Here is a 24033-nt window from a genome sequence, read left to right on the forward strand (position 1 = left end):
GGATGGAAGTTAGGGTCAAGGTGTGGGTAAGGTAAGTGTGTGATAGTGACTGACATTAAGGTAGGGTGCGGGTCAGTTAAGTGTGCGTTAGTGACAGACTTTAGGCTTATGGGCAGGTTAAGTGAGTTAAGGTTAGGGTGTGAGTAAGGTAAGGTAAGTGTGCGATAGTGACGGACTTAAGGGTTAGGGGTGGACTGAGTTAGGGTGCAGTTAAGGTAAGTGTGCGATAGAGACATACTTGAGGGTTAGGGGCGGATTAAGTGAGTTAGGGTTAGGGTGCGGGTAAGGTAAGTGTGCGATAGTGACAGACCTTAGGGTTACGGTTTGGGTTAAGGTTAGTGCATAGATAGTTGTGTATGTAAGGTTTAGTGTAGGTTTGTAAGGTTTTTGGTGTGCTTGTGTTGTGCGTGTGTTTTTCGGGAAAGGTATTTGTTTTGTTGATTGTCGGGAATGTGGCTTGTCGGGCATGTGATGTTTCGTGTTTTTGAACTTTAGATTTCTTTCGGTTTTGTCATGTCGGTTATTTTGTTGTCAGTGTTTTGGTGTGTCAGTGTTATCAGTAGACCCGCCCTACTGGAATAGAAGAGAAATGTACATGCACTATTGTAACTGTTTAAATGTATATATTTTAACAGTGAAAACTGGAATACAGGATGGTAACTTCAGAAAAATAGCTAAAATTAAATTACTTTATGGCTACACCCTAAAACATGGTAGCTTTTTTGTTTCAATGCAGCAAGTAGACACAATGTCTAAAACTAGGGAGCTCTCTGTATTGTCTTCAGAGTGAACTAATTACTAGTTCTGAAAGTATGAAGGAATGCAGTTGTTTTATGACTTCCAGCATCTGCCAAAGATCCGAGATCTATGTATTTTTACAGGTAGATGCTAAATACTGTCAGCTTGCAGCAGTGGGCATTTCACCTGGGATAGATTCAGATGACAAGAAATGGTGTCATTCTGCAAGCTATCCCAGCATTAATATTTGAGATATTAATTTGAGTACTCACAGAGAGATGGTGCATTCTGTGTTGTCTTGGACTTGGCAACAACAGGAACCATTCACCACACATCTGCCTTGCTCTGAAGTAAGTTTCTAGGGAACAGTACAATTCTCTTGGATATAGTCAGAAATATGGGAAAGCTTAATTTAGATATCATTCTTTATTTATTTGAGGCTGTCCTGCAATGCTGTTTTAAATATTTGCTGTGATTCTGAACTCTGATGTCACTGTGAATATATAATGAGTATTTTCTTGTTCTTTTATTATACATTATTAAATATATTTAAACCTTTCATTATGGCTGATTTGTCTAGAGATACTTAAATTTTGCAAGTACTTGCATATTTATTTGGTGACACTGTGTGAGCCACTCCTAATAGCCTTGCTCTTGGTCAAACTACCATTTGTATTAATATTCATATTACACAGTAAGACTGTACAACCTTTGTTATGGGCCTTAAAGTAGCTGAAAAGGAGTTGGCTGGTAGCAGTGATGATTACCTTATAGTCTGGGCAAAAGGGGGCATAGCTAGTAAACCTGTGCCAGCCTTTCCCAGGTATGTGTGTGTGTGTGTGTGTGTGTGTGTGTGTGTGTGTGTGTGTGTGTGTGTGTGTGTGTGTGTCTGTAAATCAAACCTCAAAGAGTGTGTGTGTGTGTGTGTGTGTGTGTGTGTGTGTGTGTGTGTGTGTGTGTGTGTGTGTGTCTGCTACTTGGGCAGGGACATGAAGCACTGGTTGGACATACATGGTGCTCGAGGTCTTGGCTTGTCCACTCAGCTGAGATCTCAACTCTATAGCTGTGCCAGTGGGGAGTCTTATTGGGGATCTGGAGAAAGAGGGAGAAACCAGCCCCAGACTGACTGTGGTCTCTGTGTGCTCTTAAGGGAAATTGCACTTGATGCAGAGAGCTGCATCTGGAAATACTGTGTGTGTACCTGTTATCTTCCCAGTGTACACCCCCCCCACTGGTGCCAGTGGTGAGGACTGAGGCTCCTTGATTACTGGTCCAGTGGTTGGGTGTCACAGAGAGGATGAACTTTTCCCACTTACCACTCACCCACTTTACCTCCCAAATAAATTTATTCAACTTTTTATTAATTAGTGTCCACACCTTCTCCTCTGGTTGATAAAAATATGCTTGGCCAGTATGTAAAACTAAAGGACTAAAAACATTTTTGTGGCTTGTATCTTACTATCCATAAACAAGAGTTGCCAGTTTCTCAGTTTTTGTATTATCTTTTGATCCTTTGAAGTTTCATATTCCCAGATATGAGTTATGCTGTATCCTTTAAAACAGCTGTCTTCTCAGCTTACTGGGAACTTCTAATTTGCCAGCTTTGAAAATTAAGCTCTGGACCCAAAGTATTTCTTCTTTGAAAGAACAAAACGACTGAAGCTTTTTCTTACTCATAATTTCTGTTCAGGCCATCTTTTTATTGGCTCAGAAGATTAGGAAAAAGTTCTAAATCGTACCACAAAGTAGTGAGAACCCCATCGTCCCTGACCACCATCTTAGTTTAAATATTCCCTCAGGAGGTATTACATCACACTCCTGGCTATACTCACTGTGATGTCCTACATCTGGCCACATCTCTTTAGCCACAGACTTCTGAAAAAATGGCACCTATATTTTGTTTTAGGCTGAAACTTTTAATAGTTTCTTTGGCACAAATACCTTTCTATAATCTAGAAATACAGTTTCTAGAAATAAAGACAACAGACTAGTTGGTATTATAGCAAAAACACATTCAGTGGTAACACTTCTCCAAGTGAATGGTGGCATCATTTTTAAATGCACCTCAGTGCACCCAAGGGTAGCTAAAAGCAGAAAGCAATATCCTTCATATGCATCCAAGTGTGACCCAAGCCTTTCTGAATACTTTCTCTATTATCTCGCTATCATGCTGCCATGATAGTTTTACTTCAGAGAGCCTTTCCTGCTAGTTACTTATATTTATTTATTTAGGTTTGTAAACCAAGGGAATGGAGTGGTCTAGAGACACTTTTCAGACATTTCATGGATCAAAAGGCAGACATAACAGTAAACAGAATTAAAATAGACACTGCATAAAAAAACACAACAAAGTAGCTTCACTTGCATAACAAGATTATGTAAAGTGCATGGGAGAAAAAATTGCTCCTAAAATGAAATAATCAAAAACAAAAAATACACAGAATTTAAAAGTACAAAATTAATTGGTCCTAAAATAACTAAGCAATAATTACATGAATGTTAATGCAAATATATAGCTCACAAATACACTTAAGAAGAAACAGAAGAACAAATCTGAAATAAAAGTATAGATGCTAAAGTACACAGATACGGTATATATGGGTATATATGATAATATGCACAGGTTCAGTATACACAGGTTCAAATATTAATGTGACAGCTACAAGATATACAGATGTAAATGCTAATGTGGAAAGGTAGGACATACATATGTATAAATTTTAATGTGCACAAGTATGAAATATACAAGGATAAATGCTAATGTACACAGGTATGAAATAAGGATAAAATAATGTGTACAGATATCAGATGAAGAATAAATGCAAATGTGCACAAGTATGAGATATACAAGGATAAATGTTAATGTGTACAGGTTTGATGTATAAAATATTTCATGCTAATGTGCACAGGTCTGATACATACATTAGTGATAACGTATCAGAGGGTATCTGTAACAAACAGACCGGCATCAGTAATATTAAAATATGTAGTATCATAAATTACATTAGAGATCGGTATCAGCAATTATCAAGAAAACAATTTCAACTGTATTGATAATGGAAGAATGGTTTGAGTTGTTCACAGAATTATGCCTGCGTGTTATGGACACCACTTTACATATAATGTAACTTTCGTGCACATTTAACAGGCATCATTTCTCATTTAGCCACACAAAATCTGGGCTGTACTTTGTTTGCTTTTACCTCCTAGACCGTGCTCATGAGAAATCATTATGTTCCAGCCACCATTCAGGATGTAATAGTTTTTGTGATAGCCACAGAATTAATTTCCATGTATTAACTATAACTACTAGAAGTTCATTTGCATTATCACCCAGCACCAACACATTATGGGAAAATGTCATTACAGGCAACACATTCTGTTATTTTCTGTAACCTCTGCTGGTAAACCTCATTTCTTGTTTCAGTGTAGAGTTTGCATACTTGTATCTTCACTTTGACATTAGTTTTTCTACTTATTTTGTTTCTTCAATACGGCTCTTACTCACTGCACAGTTTCAAGCACACATGCAAAGGACAATAACCATCAGTGTCAGTGTTTCAACAGGTAGCACACACTCATCAATGGTGCTGGAAGACTAGAAGGTTGAGGTTTCTATTACCACTCCAGGTGATTGGATTGCTGACACAGCATTGGGAAATGCTGTAGTCTGGGCATGTGCTTTGGATGAGACATTAAACCAAGGCCTCATCTGCTCGAGTTGGTTGTAGATGAAGTAAATGGAAAAGATCATACAGCACCTATCAAAAGGAGTAGGAAGCAGTCTGGCAGTTGTCACAGCCTATTAGGAAGCTGTTAATTAGCTATTTCCTGTGGTCTACTGGTCCAGGGTTTGAGTCCCTCAGCTTCCACTGTCTAATTCTGTGACTCTGAGGAAATCACTTAACTAGACAGCATTTCCAGGCTGAGTCTGAAAAGATCCATGGAGATCAGTGCTCTACCCTGGTTAAGAAATACAAATAAAATAAAATAAATAAAAGTCCCCTGATGCACTGGTCAAATTTCCACTAGATGTATAAATAACATTTCAGGTCTTCCAGAAAAAGACCACTAACCTACTTGGACAAACCCTGTCAAAAAAGGGTAAAGAAATCAATGCAATGCAATAAAATAAATCTAGGTTCTCTATTTGTGGTAGTTCATTTCCTTCCTCGTCAATCTAACTATGTGTTAACTCAGACTTCAGCTCAACCGTGGTGGCCCTTTCACTTGCCAGATGCAGCTCGTTATCCATGAAAACATGTCTAACACACAAGCCTGTCCCCAGCCACCACTTTTTTTTTCACAATTTCACTGTTTACTACTCCTAGTGCACTATTCCACCTTCTACCTTCTCTCCATTCACTGCTTCACAGGAAGATCGCAGAATAGGTCAGTGAAACATCGGAACCTACCCAGTTAATGTAGCAGAATGTAGTTTCTGGAAACACAGAGTGATTGGCCACCTACGAATGGAATGATTTCTAGAACAGACTCCTTTCATCACCTGACTCATCCTAATCCCTGCAAAACCATTCAATCATGACAGCATACAAATGTCTTCTTACTATACAATACACATCCACATGCAACATCCTCTCAACAGTATGAACAATTACAGTTTTCAAATACTAACAAGTTGCTAAAAGACTTGCATCTGTATTGCCCGTATTCAGTAGTATGATAAATATCCATGTTTATATTCTGAAAATAATGCAAATTCATTTATTTTTTGAGTTAAAAGTCACGCCATTTGTTTGTCTTTGTAAGGTTCTTAACATCCCCATATACTGCCTTTATGAGTGTTATATCAACGCATTTGAAATCAGTTCAGATGAAGATGCACAGGTGTGAAATTTACATGATGCCGTTTTTGGCCCAATAATGGAACAGGTAATGCAGGTGCGAGCGTTATGTACCAATACAGACAGTCATATACAGTATGCTTGATTTACTCAAAGCATCTGGCTCCCAAAATTACATTTTTTGACCTGATGCAAGTGCTCTGACTTCCAACAGAAAGCATTTGGTGGTGCTTCCAGCACAATTAAGGCAGTTATGCAATATCCACTATTCAATACTGTAACAATCATCAAGTAAGTATTACTAATCTCCAAAAACAAACCCCAACACACGGAAGCAGGCACAAAAGTAAAAGTCCAAGAGTATATTTATGGTGTAAGCACTTTTGTAATCAAGTTACTTTTTCAGACACATAGTAAAATCACAAAAAAGCACTCCATTTATACCATGAATCAATTAATCAGATCAGTTTCCCTACAAAACATTTAAAGATACAGACGATATTATCAAATAGTAATCTATACAATGTAACTACAATTATCATATCCCTTAATAAATCAAATTCTGCAACATATGTTAAATATAAAAAAAAATCAATAGATAAGAAGCAAAAATAAAAAATAAAAATAATATAGACAAACTATTTCTTGATGTCCCTATTCTTTAAAACCGGTTTTAAGGGCACTGAATCATTTAGTCCATACCCCCCTATGATCCCCAAGCCTAAAAATCTATCTTAACTCTGTGTTGTTAACCACATCACCTAACCTCTCATTAAAAGTTTGGACTTGAAGTACTTGAAATAAAAAAGTATGTTCTGCACCCATCGACAAAGTATGTTTTGGCCAATGCACTACAGTCTTCTCCCCTTCTAGTACAGTAATAATGGTCTCTGATGTGTTCTTTTAACTGATAAATTGTTTTACCAACATAGAATCTGTAACATTTAGCACATGAAGCTAAGTAAATCAGATTCTTGGTATTGCAATTGGCCCTAGTTCTAATCTCTCAGAGATGACCCATTTCAGGATGTCTAAACATTCTTGGCTGGTCTATATATACACAATAGCTGCTGTTACCACAACCTTTAGTGCTCATTTCCAAGTCAGTAAGTGGAATATTTAATCTCGGATAACATAGCTGTTTAAGATTTCTCTTGTTTCTGTATATAAATTTAGGACATTGCTCTACATACCTTTCAGTTTGCTCATTGACCAATAAAATATGCCAGTTCCTATTTATAATATTCCTTACACCGCCTATATCGTGTGTATAGGAAATTACCAAAGGTATCCTTGTGTCCCTTACATTTTGCCTATCCTCAGTCCCATGGGGGTCTGAAAAATATGGCCTACCTCTTCCTTTTCATTCCCTCTTAACCTTTTCAGTATATCCTCTCCCTTCAAGTTCCTTTTTTAAGTCCAACAGACTTGCAAAAAAGTCATCATCACAGTTGGTAAGACGGGATAGTCTTAATGCTTGCCCCTTTACAATGTTAGGGAAAATGTGGGGTGGATCCATACTATTTCTTTGTAAGTATAAGGGGTGATAGCATTCTTTCCTATGCATTCTCACTGTAACCCCTAGACTATTTTGTGCCACTGTTACATCTAAGAAATCCATTTCAGTCCTAGATTTGTTGATTGTAAAGTGTAAAAAATTACTTTTCATATTTATTTCATGAAAAAAAATCATCCAATGCTTCTTCACTACCCATCCAACCAATAAACAAGTCATCTACAAATCGTCTGTATATCCTAATATGTGTGTCCCCTTTAGAGTGTATATAATGATGGTCCCACTCTTCCATAACCAGATTTGCATATGAATTGGCAAACTAGTGCCCATCGCCACTCTGGCTACTTTCCAATAACACACATTCTTAAAGAAAAAAATATTGTGTTCCAAGACCATTTTCAATAGCATACATAAAAAATCAATCTGATCTCTTTGATGTTTCGCATGTCTCTCTAACAAAGCTTTCATCATAGCCAGTCGCTCATGAAAGCACTTACACAATAAATATACTCTTGATTTTTACTTTTGTGCCTGCTTCCGTGTTTTGGGATTTGTTCAAGTGTGGGGTCATTTATTGCACTGTTGTGATTATTTTGCTGCTTGTGCATCTCTGTTACCTTTAAACTACAACAAAAAGAAAAAAAAATCTTGCTTTTTTCCCACTTTCTGAAAGGTAAGAAAGTTCAGTTACAGATTTGCTGTTCAGAACTGTTTGGAAGTTTCTAGAAGGCCAGTGCTTGCCTGGGCTAAAGGGAAGTCTCTGTGTTCACCAGTGGGAGTGGTTAACACTGAACAGCCTGCCTGTCCCTGGAGAAGTGGTTACTACCTAGAAGCTGTAGTTTTATTGGCCATTTTTGGTTAATTCTAAACTCCTTGATCTGTCTCTCTTAAAACCCGGCCGCCTTGTGGTTTTGGCATCTTTTCAGGCTTGCTAGTTGTTGCTGAAGCACCTACCAAGGGGAGAAAATGCTGAGAGAAGAAAAGGAGCCACTTTTGTGATTTTACGTATTTTCTTCTGATTTTTTGTTAAGTTTTACTGCTTTGCCACCTATTTTTTGGCATTTTCTGGCTTGCTAAAGTTTATATCTGTAACAGTAACAGTACTTGGAACACATCTAGAGCCTGTTTACTGCATTTCCTGTCTGGCACTTAATTTAAATTTTTTTTTTCTCTCTAAAAACTGCATTTTGCCTGATTTTAGCCTAGCACTCAAGTGTGGGGTCATTTATTGCACTGTTGTGATTATTTTGCTGCTTGTGTATCTCTGCTACCTTTAAACTACAACAAAAAGAAAAAAAAATCTTGCTTTTTTCCCACTTTCTGAAAGTTAAGAAAGTTCAGTTACAGATTTGCTGTTCTGAACTGTTTGGAAGTTTCTAGAAGGCCAGTGCTTGCTTGGGCTAAAGGGAAGTCTCTGTGTTCACCAGTGGGAGTGGTTAACACTGAACAGCTTGCCTGTCCCTGGAGGAGTGGTTACTACCTAGAAGCTGTAGTTTTATTGGCCATTTTGGGTCAATTCTAAACTCCTTGATCTGTCTCTCTTAAAACCCTACAACTCTCTTTTTGCGCGGTTTTGCGCACTGAGCAGTTTCGGGCAGCACCGCCTAAACAGGTTTAAACTATTCCAGGCTCCACAAAGTCTGCTCTTCACTTTTTCCATTAGAACTGTTCAAACTCTTAAAGTAATCACTCTATTCTCTTTCTAAAGCCCTGCACTTGCTCAGCTCTTATAAGGAAACACTAACTAACTAAAGCACTACACCCTCCTTGACTTCTCATAAGTATTAGGCTCCCAATTGGTCCTTCCTGATCAAGTGAAAAATCAGTTCCCTTTCCTAATCTGATCAGTAAAAAAACAGTTCCCTATACTAATCTGGTATGTCCAAGGGTCAGTTTCAAGGTTACTCTCCAGTCCAGCTGGTGAATCTGGGAATTTTGAGGCAATGTTACAATTGCCTTAGGTACACAGACAACCCTCTCCTCCTTCCAACAAACTCTAATACATGTGAGAGATGCAGTTACACAGCCAAACTGGAGGCAGAGCTTTCTCAACCCAAGACTGGCACAGTCAGTCAGGAGGAAAAGGTAACCACCCACTCCACAAATCCAGTCTCACACAGACCTATTGCATCTGCATACCCAACACATAAACACACAAAAACATACTCGGAGGCTCTAAATAAAAATCTGCCTAAACAGCAAAGACCTCCTAAGTAGATATCCAAGCAACAGCCACCCCTCAACAATACCCACGAATCACATATCTCACAAAATCAGTGTGCCTCACAGTCACAGCCCTTAAGGCCAAACAACACACCAAATACACTTGTTATAGGGGACTCTATTGTCCGGCACACTGATGTCCCGCTCACCAGACTGAACAAGGAGAAGGTCACTGTAAGCTGCCTGTCGGGTGCCAGGATCCGCCACATAATGCAAGCACTCAGGTCACTCCAAAGCAAGTACAAGTATGACTCTGTCATTGTCCATGCTGGTGTGAATGACGTGAGACTTACCTCTCTGGACTACATGAAAAGAGACTTAGAGGAGCTCTCTGACCATGTAGCCCAGGCTGGTATGACCCTGACCTTGAGTAGCATCTTGCCCTCACCAAGAATGATGCCACAGTATAAAGACAAAATGATCAGTTTTAACAATTGGCTAAAGTATTGGTTTCATTCAAAGGGGATCCAGTGTCTGTCAGCCTGGGATGACATGCTCGACAAGCCACGTTGCTTCACTAGGGACGGCTTGCACCTGTCACCCTTAGGTTTTCGTATACTGGCCAAGGCTCTTGCCACCTCCATAGTACCTTTTTTAGGCAAGGGTCAAAGAACAAACCCACCTCCATAGACAACCCAAGGATAAAAAAACTAAAGGTAATGCTACTCAATGCCAGAAGTCTAAACCTCAAGATGCACGCACTCGAGGCTCTCCTCAGTATGGAGAAAATCGATGTCTGTGCAGTAACAGAAACCTGGTTTAAGGCACCTGAGAGCATCCCAGCACTACCAGGTTATAACTCATACCATGCGTTTCAGCCCCAAAACTCGGACCGAAGCACAAAAGGAGGGGGTATCTATATTCATCAAAGATACCTACACCTCCAAGTTAGCGGCACTGCACGAAGCATCAGAAACCATCCATGTGCAACTAACAGTGGGCAAAACTGCCTTTCAGTTTGTAGCCTACTACAGAACACCCTCCTTATTACAGGAACCCCACTTGGCATTCCTGAGAACACTGGAGAATATGAAGGTCTCTCCAAACACTATGTTATTGGGTGACTTCAACTACCCAAGCACTGACTAGGAAAACTACTCAAGCCCAAACACCCTCGCCCAATGGTTCCTTGAATTTATAAACTCTAACGCAATGGAACAACTGGTCACCACTCCAAGAGGGAACAACATATTGGACCTGGTCATCACCAACATGGGGACTCTATGTCCCACACCAGAGGTAAACCCCTCATTGGGAAGATAAGACCATAAACAAATTTCCCTGGACATCCATATCCCGTCCCCACCTTCAGCCAAGGAAATCACTGTAAAGAATTTCTCAAAAGCCAACTTTGCACTTCTCAAGACTGAGGTGGAATCCTTCAAAGCCCCTGGGCCAGAGGATAATACAGCCCAATCCGCAGAATCCTTTACAAATGGATTCTATGAGCACCTGTAGGAATGCATGGATTGTGCTACCCCAAATAAAACCAAGACTAAAAACAGGAGACCGGTCTGGTGGACCCCGGCCATAAATAAGCTATACAACAGAAGGAGGAAGCTACTACATGACAGAGCAAAATCCCAAAAAGGGAAGGCATCTCTGATCAGCATTATCAAGAAACTTTGATCCCTCATAAAATCATCAAAGGCCAGCTTCGAAAGAAAAATTGCCATAGACACTAAAGATAATCACAAGGCCTACTTTAGTTGTCAGGAACATGGGCGGAAACTCCCAGATATGCTCTGAATTGTTGCATAACGGTACAAAATATACCAAACCTACATACATAGCCAACATCCTGGCAGACAGATTCAGCGCAAACTTCTCCCTCCCTTCCCCCTCAAAGGAGCAAATGCCTATCCCAACTGAATGTAACCTCCCTGACATCACAGATGCACAGGTGAAAGCTGCCCTCTCCAAAGCAAAAAACACAGCATCTGTGGGACCGGACGGTGTCCCAGGTTGTGTCTTACACGAGCTCCAAGAAGAACTGAACCCTCACATTAAGTCACTGTTCAAACGTAGCCTTACTACAGGACATGTACCCAAAGAATGGTGTACAGCTATAGTGGTCCCACTCCACAAAGGTGGTGCCACAACGGACCCCGGAAACTATCGCCCCATAAGCCTGACTAGTCTGGCCTGTAAAGCTATGGAGCATATTATCATGGAACTCATAAACAAAGACATTGGGAGCCTCCAGACACTGAACCCTACCCAATTCGGCTTTGTTAAGGGCAGATCTTGCCTCTTAAACCTAGTTGATTTCTTTGAAACAGTTACCAAAGCCATAGATGAGGGCAAGGTAGTCCACACAGACTACCTGGACCTCGCAAAAGCCTTCGATACAATACCCCACTCGGGCATCATAAATAAGCTTACCAGCTTAAATATCAACCCCTATATCACAAGATGGGTTGCAAACTGGCTCAGAGATAGAACCCACATGGTCAGAATCGCAGGTGCCATGTCCGAATCCAAACCAGTTACAAGTGGCGTTCCACAGGGCTCAGTTCTGGGACCTCTCTTGTTCAGTATATACTTCTCTGAGGTTCAGGCCAACACGGGGGGATTATGGCTGACAAAGTTCGCAGACGACTGCAAACTGGGGGCCATAATCGAATCTCCAGCTGACACAAGCATCCTCCAAAAGGGTCTCACAGAGATGGATGCTTGGCGCCAGAGCCACGGCCTCAAGCTAAATGCTAAAAAGTGCATAGTCATCCCCTTTGGGAAAAACAAGGTGCCCACAAATTACCACATAGGTGGTAATCCATTAATCTGAGAAGTAATTAGAGATTTGGGGACCAACGTAGATAGTAATCTCTACTTTGATAATCACGTTGCCAAAGTGGTTAGAAAGACCTTCTATATAGCCCACCTTATCACAAAAGGGTTCGCATCTAGATCAAGAGAGGTCATTGTGCCCCTCTACTGCCACCATCAGGCCCATAATTGAATACAATGCCCCTTTTGGGATGTATCTTACCTGACACCTGCAGCAACTGGAGAGACCCCAAAAGTACCTCACCAAGAGGATCATGGGCTACAAACAGATGTCCTATGCAGCTCGACTAAAGAAACTCCAGCTCTACTCAGTTGCTTACTGCCTACTCAGAGGCAATCTATGCCTGACGTACAAAGCCATGTCAAACCCAGAATTAATGGACATGCTCCACCTCAAAAAATCCAAGTCCCTTAGAGCTACACGCTCCAGGGACCTAAACCTCAGCACAAAAATAAATAGGACATGCTGGAGGGACAGATTCATTTCCCAGAGGCTCCCCTCACTCTGGAATAGAATCCCAATTCATGTTAGACATAGGCCCTCGCTGACCCTCTTCAAGCGAAATCTGGACGCGTGGATGGGAAATCGCAAATTCACCCCTGGGATCTCTTCTGTGTCCCTACTAGACAGAGGCACAGTAAACTAATCCTAAAAGGGTACCTTCTGTGACCTACTTTACAGAGGCATGGTAGACTAATCTAATAGGGAGGCGGAAGCCAATTACACTCTGGCTAGGCTTATAAACGCCCTAGGGCAGATAGCCTAGTAATACCTATGGACCTATGAGATAACTGCTTTGGAATTGGCTCACATTGTTCTAAGTATTACTAATAATCAGTCCCACATGTTGATTCGAAGAGTCATGTACATCCCTCGCCAATTTCTTCTTTTTTAACAATATTAAACGATTTTCATAAGTGACTACTTTCTCTATTAAATCACTTGTGAACAATTCTGTGACATTATCTCCGATCAGAGACCAGAGTTGTTCACTCAGTTGCCTAATGTTACTTCAAAGTTCTCTCTCTATTGGAGAAAAAAATGCATTCATATAAGATCTGCTAGCCTCCAAATTGATATTTTGCCATTCTGCCAAGAGCTGTGGGTACGTGTCTCTTTACGTAGGCATATTAAGTACCCTCAGCCCTCTAGGTATTACATTCATCTCAAGGCAGGCTTCAAAGTGGAAACGTTGACATTGAAGCTGTTTATATATATGTCATTTTCTATGTGCCTCTTAAGGTTACGAACCTGTGCCTCTGTATTACTGTCCATTTGTAAGTCATCCTCCATAACTATCGGCAGTTCATTACTCAGTAGTGGATTATTCTGCTCAAACATGAAATGGCTCTAAAATTAATGTATTTTGACAATGAAGTTGTTAGTCATGTTAGAACTGTTTAAAAGAAAATCACATGTATTTATACCTAAGTTACCAGAACACATAGAAGTATTTGTGAAAAGTTGTGAGAAGGATTTGTATGCTATTTGTAATAAGAGCAGTGAATGAAATGTAAATAATGTGTCTAAGAGTGAAAAGCAAGCACTATATAGTTTATGTAATAATAATGACATAGTGTCTCATCCTGCAGACAAAGGGGGACCAGTAGTAGTTTTAAATTCTGAGTATAATACTGAAATGTCATTAATGCTAGCAAACACTAATGTTCATCAGATTGTTTCCCCTGAAATTGCTTACATTATGCAAGAACATATTAATAGGACTTTATATGAAAGTATGTAATTGGGCCACATAAGTACGGATCTGTTTGACTTTTTTCAAGTAGTGAAACCTTTAATTCCCAGAATTCATGGGCTACCTAAAATACACAAAAAGCCTTTATACCCTAAGTTTAGACCTATAGTGGTAGGAGCAGGATGGCTCATGGAGCCGATTTCAGTGTATATCGATAAATAGTTAAAATTAGTATTAGGAGCATGTCACACTATACTCAAGGACACCCAAAATTCTTTAACAAACCTATATGATTTATGTGGAGGTCTGAATGGTGAGAAGTTTGATTGACTTGTAACGTAGGATGTGACATCTCTTTTTACCTGTATACCCAACCCTGAGGGACTGGCTATGGTGAAAGCTTCATTAGAGAGACATGGGAAACATCAAAGAGATCAGATTGATTTTTTATGGATGCTATTAGAAATAGTCTTAGAACACAATATTTTTTTCTTTAAGAATGGGTGTTATTGGCAAGTAGCCAGATTGGCGATGGGCACTAGTGCCAATTCATATGCAAATCTGGTTATGGAAGAATGGATCATCATATACTACCTAATATAAAGACACACATAGACATATGTACATATTGTTGATAGAATGTTTTGTTGATTGGTTGGATGGGTAGTGAAGGGCAGGAGTATTGTTTTTTTTTTTTTTTTTTTTTGATAAATAAATAATACAATTACAATCAACAAATCTGAAACAAAATCATGGATTTAAATGGATGAATTAGATTCTTAGATGGCTACAGTGGCACAATAGGAAGTTAAGAATGCTACCTTGTAGGGAAAATACCCCAAACTTACAAATACATACTATGGATTCAAAATTTCCCATGGCCCACATTTTCCTTAACTAACATCCGGGGCTTTACCCATGACTTGACTAAATCTTTTACCAATCTGTTGGACTTATGAAGGGAGGAATAGGAGAAAAAGGAAAAATTTGGAAATTGGATATATAGAAAGGGAAGGGGAAAAGAGGGAACGAAGAGGAAGGGAAAGGGAAATGACCAGGATGGAGATGGGGGGGGAAATTCTGGTAACACAAATGTTACTATTGTAAGGGAATATAAATGGACTATACACATAATATAAGTTTGATTATAATTATTGAAATATTTAAATAGGAACTTAACTATTTTTTTTTGAATATAGAAAATAAAATAAAAATTTTATATTTCTTTTTTGATTCAGTCTAACCTCTGGATTAGTTAAATAATTTAATAAATAAATATTAAAGAATTAATAAATTATATTATTAACAATAAATGCAATTAAATAACAATTAAAAAAAAATTTAAAGCCACAACAAAAAAGCTAGCTTTAAGCTTAAAACAAAATTTTATAAAACCATTTATTATTAAAACTTAAAACATATATTTATATATATACATATAATGTCATTTTATATATTATAATATTCATCATATTTTATAATATATCAGATATTAATTAAATCATATAATATAATACATATATATTTGATAAATAATATACCTAGATATATTTAATAACCTTTGTTTGATCCATATGGTCAATACCCCATGCCCCATATAAAAGTGACCTGCCACAGGACTATCAAAGTACGAACCCCCATGCTCTCCCCATGCTCTATATATTCAGGACTATCCAGCCATAGAGTTCTAATAATATCTATTTTTAGTTAGTGCTATTTTTAATAGTTAGTTTTACCAAATGTAATTACAATCAAATTGACATTTAAAATAATATAAAATGGAATTGATGGCATATATTAAATATCAATGAATTACAATATAATGCAATATGACTATGACTATAATATGACATTTGAATTCATAGTAATAAAATATGTAACTAATGGATTTATAAAAAGAAGTTTTGTATTGGTAGCTTAATGCTTTGTATTGGTGGATTTGAAGCTTTGTATTTGTGGCTTTAAATTTTTGAAACATTGTTAATTGCATTTAATTAATTAATTAATTAATTAATGTAATTAGAAGGTGGTTCTTATAGACTTGTTTCTGAGCATGTTAACTATTCCATTGAAGGCGAAGGCCGAGGTACCAGAATCAGAAATCAAATATTTTATTTTCAGTCTGTGCTGTTATTTCCGTTGTTGTGGTGGAATTTGGTATATTTTATTGGTCAATGAGCAAACTGAAAGGTATGCAGGGCAATGTCCTAAATTTATATACAGAAACAAGAGAAATCTTAAACAACAACTATGTTATCCGAGATTAAATATTCCACTTACTGACTTGGAAATTGGCACTAAAGGTTGTGGCAACGGCAACTATTGTGTATATATAGACCAGTCAAGATTTTTTAGACATCCTGAAACGGGTCATCTCTGGGGGATAAGAACTAGGGCCAATTGCAATACCAAGAATCTGATTTACTTAGCTTCATGTGCTAAATGTTACAGATTCTATGTTGGTAAAACGAATAGTCAGTTAAAAGAACATATCAGAGACCATTTGTACTGTACTAGAAGGGGAGAAGAATACAGTGCATTGGCCAAACATACTTTGTCGATGGGTACAGAACATACTTTTTTATTTCAAGTACTTAATGAGAGGTTAGGTGATATGGTTAACAACACAGAGTTAGTAGAGTTAAGATGGATTTTTAGGCTTGGGGCTTATAGGGAGTAAGGGCTAAATGATTCAGTGCCCCTAAAACCGTTTTTAAAGAATAGGAATATCAAGAAATAGTTTGTCTATATTTTTATTTTTTATTTTTGTTTCTTATCTATTGATTTTTTTATATTTAACATATGTTGCAGAATTTGATTTATTAAGGGATATACTAATGGTAGTTACACTGTACTGATTACTATTTGATAATATTGCCTGTATCTTTAAATGTTTTGGAGGGAAACTGATTTGATTGATTCATGGTATAAATGGAGTGCTTTTTTGTGATTTTGCTGTGTGTCTGAAGAAGTGACTGGATTATGAAAGCGCTTACACAATAAATATACTCTTGGATTTTTACATTTGCGCATGCTTCCATGTTTTGGGATATGTTTTTTGAGATAAATGCTTTGGAATTGGCTTACATTGTTCTAAGTATTACTAATAATCATTCCCTGATGATGTAAGTCACTAAACAGTTATCAGTAAACACAAAATGGTGCAAAACTGAGTTATGATCTACAGTAATCTGTAAAACAGAAACAAAAATGGGCAGACAAGTTCAAAAAGATGTAGTGCTGTGCTACATGCAATGATTCATCAGCATACTCTGCTCCAAGTTATTTCTTAAGAGGATCTACATTAAATCATTTAAGTTAGTTTGAGCATCAGTTGCAACTTCTGTGATGTTAAAACACTTTCCATTTTGTACCTGCCATGTTTGCCTGGCTTGTCCCAAGTGTCTGCAGAATCAGTTGGATTTCTCTTACTGCAGCAGCCGCTTCCTCTCCACAGCTCATGTCAGGCTCCATGACAATCTCTATCAGTCCAACTCCTGAAAAGATACCAGGTTACAGTTAACTACAGCAGACACATGGAAATTAAACATGCAGCAGAAAACAGAGTTCAAATAGGACACACATTTCAAAGTGATATTATTTGTACGAGTTTTACTCTCAAAACCTGTGGAGAAGCACCAGTGATGATCAACTCCAAGCCATCAAAATGAGGGAAATGATAAATATTCATTTTCACACCATCATCTGCGTTCCTACTCTTTCAATCCTGATGCTTATATCCTTGTCAACAGAAGCACAGAAAAACACTAGTCAGAGTCTCCAAGACCCCTCGGCTAAACCATAAGCCCATTCTCCCAGACATACTTTACGGCTGATTATTGCATACAGAAATATATTCATAAAATAACTGCCATAAAAGCCATAGGCAATACACATGAAGGTCACAACTATGTGCAAATTCTCTGTCATACTAAGATGCCTATGTACACACAAACACAGTATATACGAGTGTGTGTGTGTGTGTATGTATGTTACGCACACAAAAAAGTCACAAAGCACAAACTGAAGCAGAAAAACACAAAAGCCAGAAGAAGTAGCTGGATTGAACCCACTCAAAGTAATGCAGGCTGCAAATCACCACTCAGTTCTAGAATGCATAATCCACTTTATTAACTTCAGAACAAAAAAATCCAAGGATGAGCGCTTTCATCCAGACTTCATCAGACAATTTACCCCACATAGTTACTTCCTTCTTATATAGTTCAAACAGGAAGTTCCACCCAGTTATAAACTACTCAATTGTGTCATTAAAAGCACAATATTTACAGTCACTGAATTTAAAATGCAGACAAAATATACAAACTGAAAAAGTTCATGGAACACAACACCCTAAAAAACACACTATATATAAGCACTGCTTCATAAAATGACAATGTACAATAAATATTTAAATATGTTGAATGTGTTATAACAATACGTATGTGTAATTAAATACTAAAAACTAGACATAATAGAAAATGTTAAAGAGAAATAAATACACTTACATAATAAATACTGAACATTTTTTTTTTATTTTGAATTGTCTAATGAAGTCTAGATCTTTCTGAACGAAAGCGGAAATCCTTGGATTTTTTTGTTCTGAAGTTAATAAAGTGGATTCTGCATTCTACAACTGCGTAGTGATTTGCAGCTTGCATTACTTTGAGTGGGTTCAATCCAGCTAATTCTTCTGGCTTTTGTGTTTATGTATGCACACACACACAGAAGGGATAAGGCCTTGAAGCGTACTGCCTCATACTATTTACTACATAGCTCTTACATCAACAATGACCAGCTCATACACCACCTGTGAACTACCCTGATACGTCTACTGAGTTAAACAACCACACATCTATATAATCAAAATGTTAGCCTGATGTGTGGCGTTAAGGTTCAAGCTCAGGCTCTGGACATCAAGAAGGGCAATTTGATTGCTGCTGTGACTATAAATCTTAATGTTCAGAACTCTGAGCAAATAACAAGCAATTATGGGTTGGGCACAACAGAATTATGACTCAAGACCAAGAAACAAGTACTTAACTTCAGTAAAAGGTGTGGAATTTCATGTTAAATGTGAGGTACGACAGCAGCAACAGATGTTGGTGAAAGGAGAAGCAATATTAAGGGTTTGCACAATACTCAGGAAAAATTTTTAATGTGCAGAAATAATTATGTTCCCATATCATCACCTGATCTCTGCTAAGAAATCTACTCACTTCCCTCTACCATCCATAAAAAGCATAGACAATCATTTTCCAAGTTAGCCCCTCACAGCAACAAGCAAATGATTCAGATGCCACACAATTTTACTCACTTGCATAATGATGCTCCCTATTCTAACTTAAGCAAATTACTGTTGAGCGAGACCAATAAACTGCTGCTAAACTTAAAAAATTACTCCAGTGTTAAATTTCAGAGACTACACCCAGCCTTCTAAAGATGACAGCAAGTCCATAGCCAAACCGTGCACTACATTTACAATCCTATACTAACATCAGGAATACTTCCTAAGGTCCTCAAACAACTTAACATACTTACCTTGCCAAAGACCCCTCTCACCTAAAGACTGCAAAGACTTTACACTCATGTCAAATGTTTGCTCCTTCACTAAAATGTTTGAAAACAATTTCCATAAACAAGTATTTGGCCAGAATAACAGTTTTGGTCTTCACCTTTGAAAGGGAAATTGGCTAGTCTTAAAATGGCCCACAAGAGCAGTTAGTGTAATACTTATCTATAAGTAAAGACACACACAGTCCATTCCTCGAGGTTTTACCCATTGTGGCCAACACCTTGGTAGACACTCTGCAAGCAGAGGAAAATCCAAAAAGCAGCACTTTTCGAGCTTTGTAGTGAAAGCGGTGTCCACACCTGAGTGAACTGAAGGAACCTTTTATGATGACTCCAGACACTGATTGTCAGAAAACATCTCATGTCCACTGACACTACCCAGGAGTGCTGCAGTAATATGGAGATGACTCCTTGGAAAGTTATCCTTCACAGATCCTGATGTACTAGATATGCACAAAGGTCTGTAAGGTTTAGGACAGAATAAGCCTTTAATCCCCTTTGGAACCTGAAAGTAGTAGCAGCAGAAACCTTAACCTCATTTCAAAACAGGAAGAGACTGGCCTTGTCCCAAGAGCTCTGCAGACATAGCTTGATCTGTGAATAGACCCCTTCCTGAGGTAATACTGACAGCTTTAAGATATGGCCAATCCTGAGCACTTCTAGAGCGCACTGAATCTTAGTGATGGCTATTCATGCTAGCAGGACTGGCCTTAGGTCAACTGGTGCCCTAGGCAAAAGTGCTCCACAGCGCTCCCCCCACACACTACCCAGTGCCTCCATCCTGGTCTACCTACATCAAATAAATACTGAAAAAGCTCCCCCGATAGACCAGCACCCTAGGCGGCCACCTAGTTGGCCTATGCCTAAGGCCGGCTATGCATGCTAGGACAAATTCAGCGAACCACCTCTATGGTCAGCTGCAGACATAAGTCAGAATGGAGACTGCTGAGTTGGTGATAACATTCTTTTTGGACAGTTTAGTTGACACAAGAGGCATGACCATGTGATGCTCAAAATACAAGGGGATGATGTGGAGGGTTGGGTAGGCCTGAAAAAAGGATGAAGTTCTTTGTTCCCTAGCATTCTAATAAGCCTGTGTATCACCAGAATTCTTTAAACTGCTGTATATTGCTTATTATGAACATAATTAGAGTTTGGAGTGGTTTGCTGCTATTTTAGGTTTAAGTATGTTCTCCACATATTCCAGCCTTTCATACTGCACCAGAGCTCCGTCACTTCAATGAATATACGCCCTAATCTTATGAATCACACTTGCTACTTTTCCTAGCCTAGAACTCACTCCTATGAAAATGTCATTGTCATTTGCCACAATCAGTCATGCTTAATACTATCATTTCAATGTACTCCTCAATCCTGTATCCCTCAAAAATCCAGCACTCCCAGCCAACTGAGATCCTATCTCTGATCTCCCACAGAGGTGTTCTTCTTGACTTCTCTGAAATTCTGCATCATTTTCTCATGGTTAAATTTGTCATTTACACATTTTCCATTATTGTCAATATGGATATTATGAAACCATCTGACTTCTACTTTCAAAGTAATAGAACGCTTGAAAATAAAAGTATTTCACAAAATTAAAAACACAGTAATATTTAAGCAGATCACAGCACAAATATTGTATGTAGTAGTTGTGAGCAGAGCAGTGCTCTCTCTCATTGTTTCATATAAGTTTGTATCTTTGCAATTTTGCCTGGAGTGAAGCTGAAATTCATCACAGGTTCATAGCTGTTTACTAGGCTAACGATCACAAGTGCCTTTTTAAGCCTAGCCATGCATCCCAAATCTCTGACGAGTTCTGATACCCTTGATAAGTGTAAGCATGGGCCTGGGAGATAAACCATTTACAGGTTAGTTGCTTGCATCAGAGACATAGGTGCCAAACTAGGGTTGAATTTCCAGTTTCCCATCAAATTGTCCAAGTTGCACTTGAATTGGATTAAGGAGGAACTCTGCTTCACATGGATGGGGAGCCTGTTCCATAGGCGGGGTAGTCCCTGGGATGCATACCTATCTCTCCAGCAGGTCCTATTTATATCACAAGCAAGGTTTAACTCTTTAGAATAGGTAATTCTGGTACTATTTGTTTTGTGATATGCAGGAGGTCCATCATAGTGAGATCTGACGATGTCCTGTATGCCAGGCATAGATCTCCCCTCAAAAGCCTGTAGGAGACAGAATACAGGGATACAGCGTTAAGGCGGTCTGCATAGGACATATTTCTTATGCCCTGTATTCTTTTAGTGAGGAACCTCTGTGGACGTTCCAGTTGTTGGATATGCCTGGTTAGGTACATACCAACGGGGGCATTGTACTCAATGATAGGTCTGATGAATGTTGAATACAGTGGAACAATGACTTCCTTGGACTTAGATGCCATACATTTGTTTATAAGTTGTGCAACATAGAATGATTTCCTCACCACTGTAGGCACATAATGATCAAAAGCTAAATTACTATCTATGCATGTCCCTAAGTTCCTGACTACTGGGTCAACTCTAAGGGGTGTGTTGTCAATATGATAGTCAACAGGGATGGATGACTTCCCAAAGGATACTATTATGCATTTCTTGGCATTTAGTTTTAGTCTATGACTATGACACTATTTGTTTGTTTGTGTCTACCCCTCCTAGAGAACATTTGTGTCAGTGCAAGATTCAATGACAGCTCCTAATTTGCAATCATCTGCAAATTTAGTCGGCCAGAGACCACTGACATTGGCCTAGACTTCTGAGAAGTAAATGCCAAAAAGAAGCAGTCCAAGGACTGGTCCAAGGACTGATCCCTGAGGGACTCCACTTGTGACTGGCCTCTTTGTAGAGGTGGACTCCCCAATTCTAACTTCCTGGGTCCTATCTGTGAGCTAGTTGGCTATTCACTGGGTGACATACGGGTTTGTACCTAACTTCTTTAGTTTGTCAACAATGCCCAAGTGGGGTACTGCGTCAAATGCCTTGGCCAGGTCAAGATAGGCAGTGTGAATCATTTTGCCCTCATCCATTGCGTTGGTGACCTTTTACGAAACCAAACTGGATTGCATCCATTGTCTAGAGTTTTACTGTATTTCTATTGATCATCTCCATGATAATTCTTTCCATGGCTTTACATACAAGACTAGTGAGACTTATGGGTCTGTAGTTTCCAGGGATTGTAGATGACCATCTTTGTGCAGAGGAATGACTGTTGCCTTTCTCCAGACATGATGCATGAAGACTGTTTGGAGGCTACAGATAAATAGTAATTCCAGAGGCCCCGATAGGTCATGTTTCATTCTATTAAGAAGGCATCCTGGGATATTGTCTGGGCCCCACTGATGCAGTACTCTTGGTCTTAGAGAGAGCATTAAGGGCCTGTTCCCTAGTGATAATAGGGGGAGTTATATTTGATGATATTTCCTGAGGGAAGGTTGAGGGAGAGAGAGGAATAAAGTTGGAGCTGAACTGATCAGCCAGGAGGTTTGCTATATCTTCTGGCTCAGCATAAGTGGCTCCATTTACAATGAGCTCTGCACACAATTTTGTATTGCCTTTGAGATTATGGACATATCTAAAGAATGTTTTGTGGTTGTCCTTAGCCTGGGAGGCCAAACTTACCGCAAATTTGGCTTTGCTAGACTTTATTTGTCCTCTTGAGTTGTTTGTGTAGTTTAATGTGAGTGCTTTTATCTTACTGGGTGCTGCACTTCCTAATTTTTGCCATGATTTTCTTTCTCCTGCTATACATTCAACTGATTCTGTAATGCCACCAGGGTGGCTTGTTTTTTTGAGTTAGTTCTGTACTTCTTCCTGGTGAGTGCAGCTGCCTCTATACAGCTATTAACATGCTTGCACAGGGTTTCTGGGAACAATTCTGCATAGGCAGAAGTGTTCTCAGGGTTTATAATGGCTTGAAATTTTGCCAGGTTCTCAGTTAATAGCAGGAGGTTGGCCTTAGAATAGTTCCTGAATATTCCCAGTTTAGCTGGGGGTCCATGTTTTATTTTTACTTCAAAGGAGACCATTTTGTGGTCTGACCTTATCATATTGTGATATGTACTCTATACCGGTAAACAAATTCAACTAAATAAATAAATGTACAATGTATTACTAAACATTAGCACCATCAGCAGGATTTACATAAATATTTCTAAAAAGGAGGTACTTTACAGACCTCTTGAAAAGAGGCCTCACAGTTGCTTGCCCAAATCAAGGAAGGCAGACAATTCTGAAAGACGAAAGGAAGGTAAGCAAAAGAAAACCTGACAGAATTCTCTATCCAGGTCCTCAGAATAACTAGCAGCCCCTCTCATGATAACCTAAAGGACTTTAATAACTAAGAGATGAGTGATGCACCACACCATAAAACGTATCTCAACGATTTATTCACAGCATTGGTGTTCTTTCCATAGATCATTTCAACTAGCTCAGCATATTGAGTATTTAAATTCAAGTCATGCAATAGTTAAACTTTGATTTTATCCACGTGTATCATTTGCGAACATCACACGCACACACACTCAAGTCCCTCAGCAGCAAGTATTGTTATGACTCTGTCATTTATTTATTTTATTTTACATTTGTTTACCAGGAAAGCCCGACTGGGATAAGACCCATTTTTAGTGGAGACCTGGGGAGAACAGCTCCACATACAGAAATTATACACAAACTTATACAAGAAATTATACAAAAGTTATACA

The 24033-nt window shown here is 38.7% G+C and overlaps 1 protein-coding gene across 1 annotated transcript in view; it reads right to left on the reverse strand.

Annotated features, from left to right (window-relative positions):
• The window catches only part of GATB (glutamyl-tRNA amidotransferase subunit B), a 677264-nt gene that overhangs the window by 364578 nt on the left and 288653 nt on the right, over positions 1–24033 (reverse strand). The window contains exon 5 of the mRNA XM_044062037.1: positions 17144–17266. Coding sequence (XP_043917972.1) covers positions 17144–17266 — 123 coding nt within the window. The remainder of the gene's footprint in view (positions 1–17143; positions 17267–24033) is intronic.

This window comes from Protopterus annectens, chromosome 2.part1 (assembly GCF_019279795.1).
Source record: "Protopterus annectens isolate FY-2018-M chromosome 2.part1, PAN1.0, whole genome shotgun sequence".
Classification (NCBI taxonomy): domain Eukaryota; kingdom Metazoa; phylum Chordata; order Ceratodontiformes; family Protopteridae; genus Protopterus; species Protopterus annectens.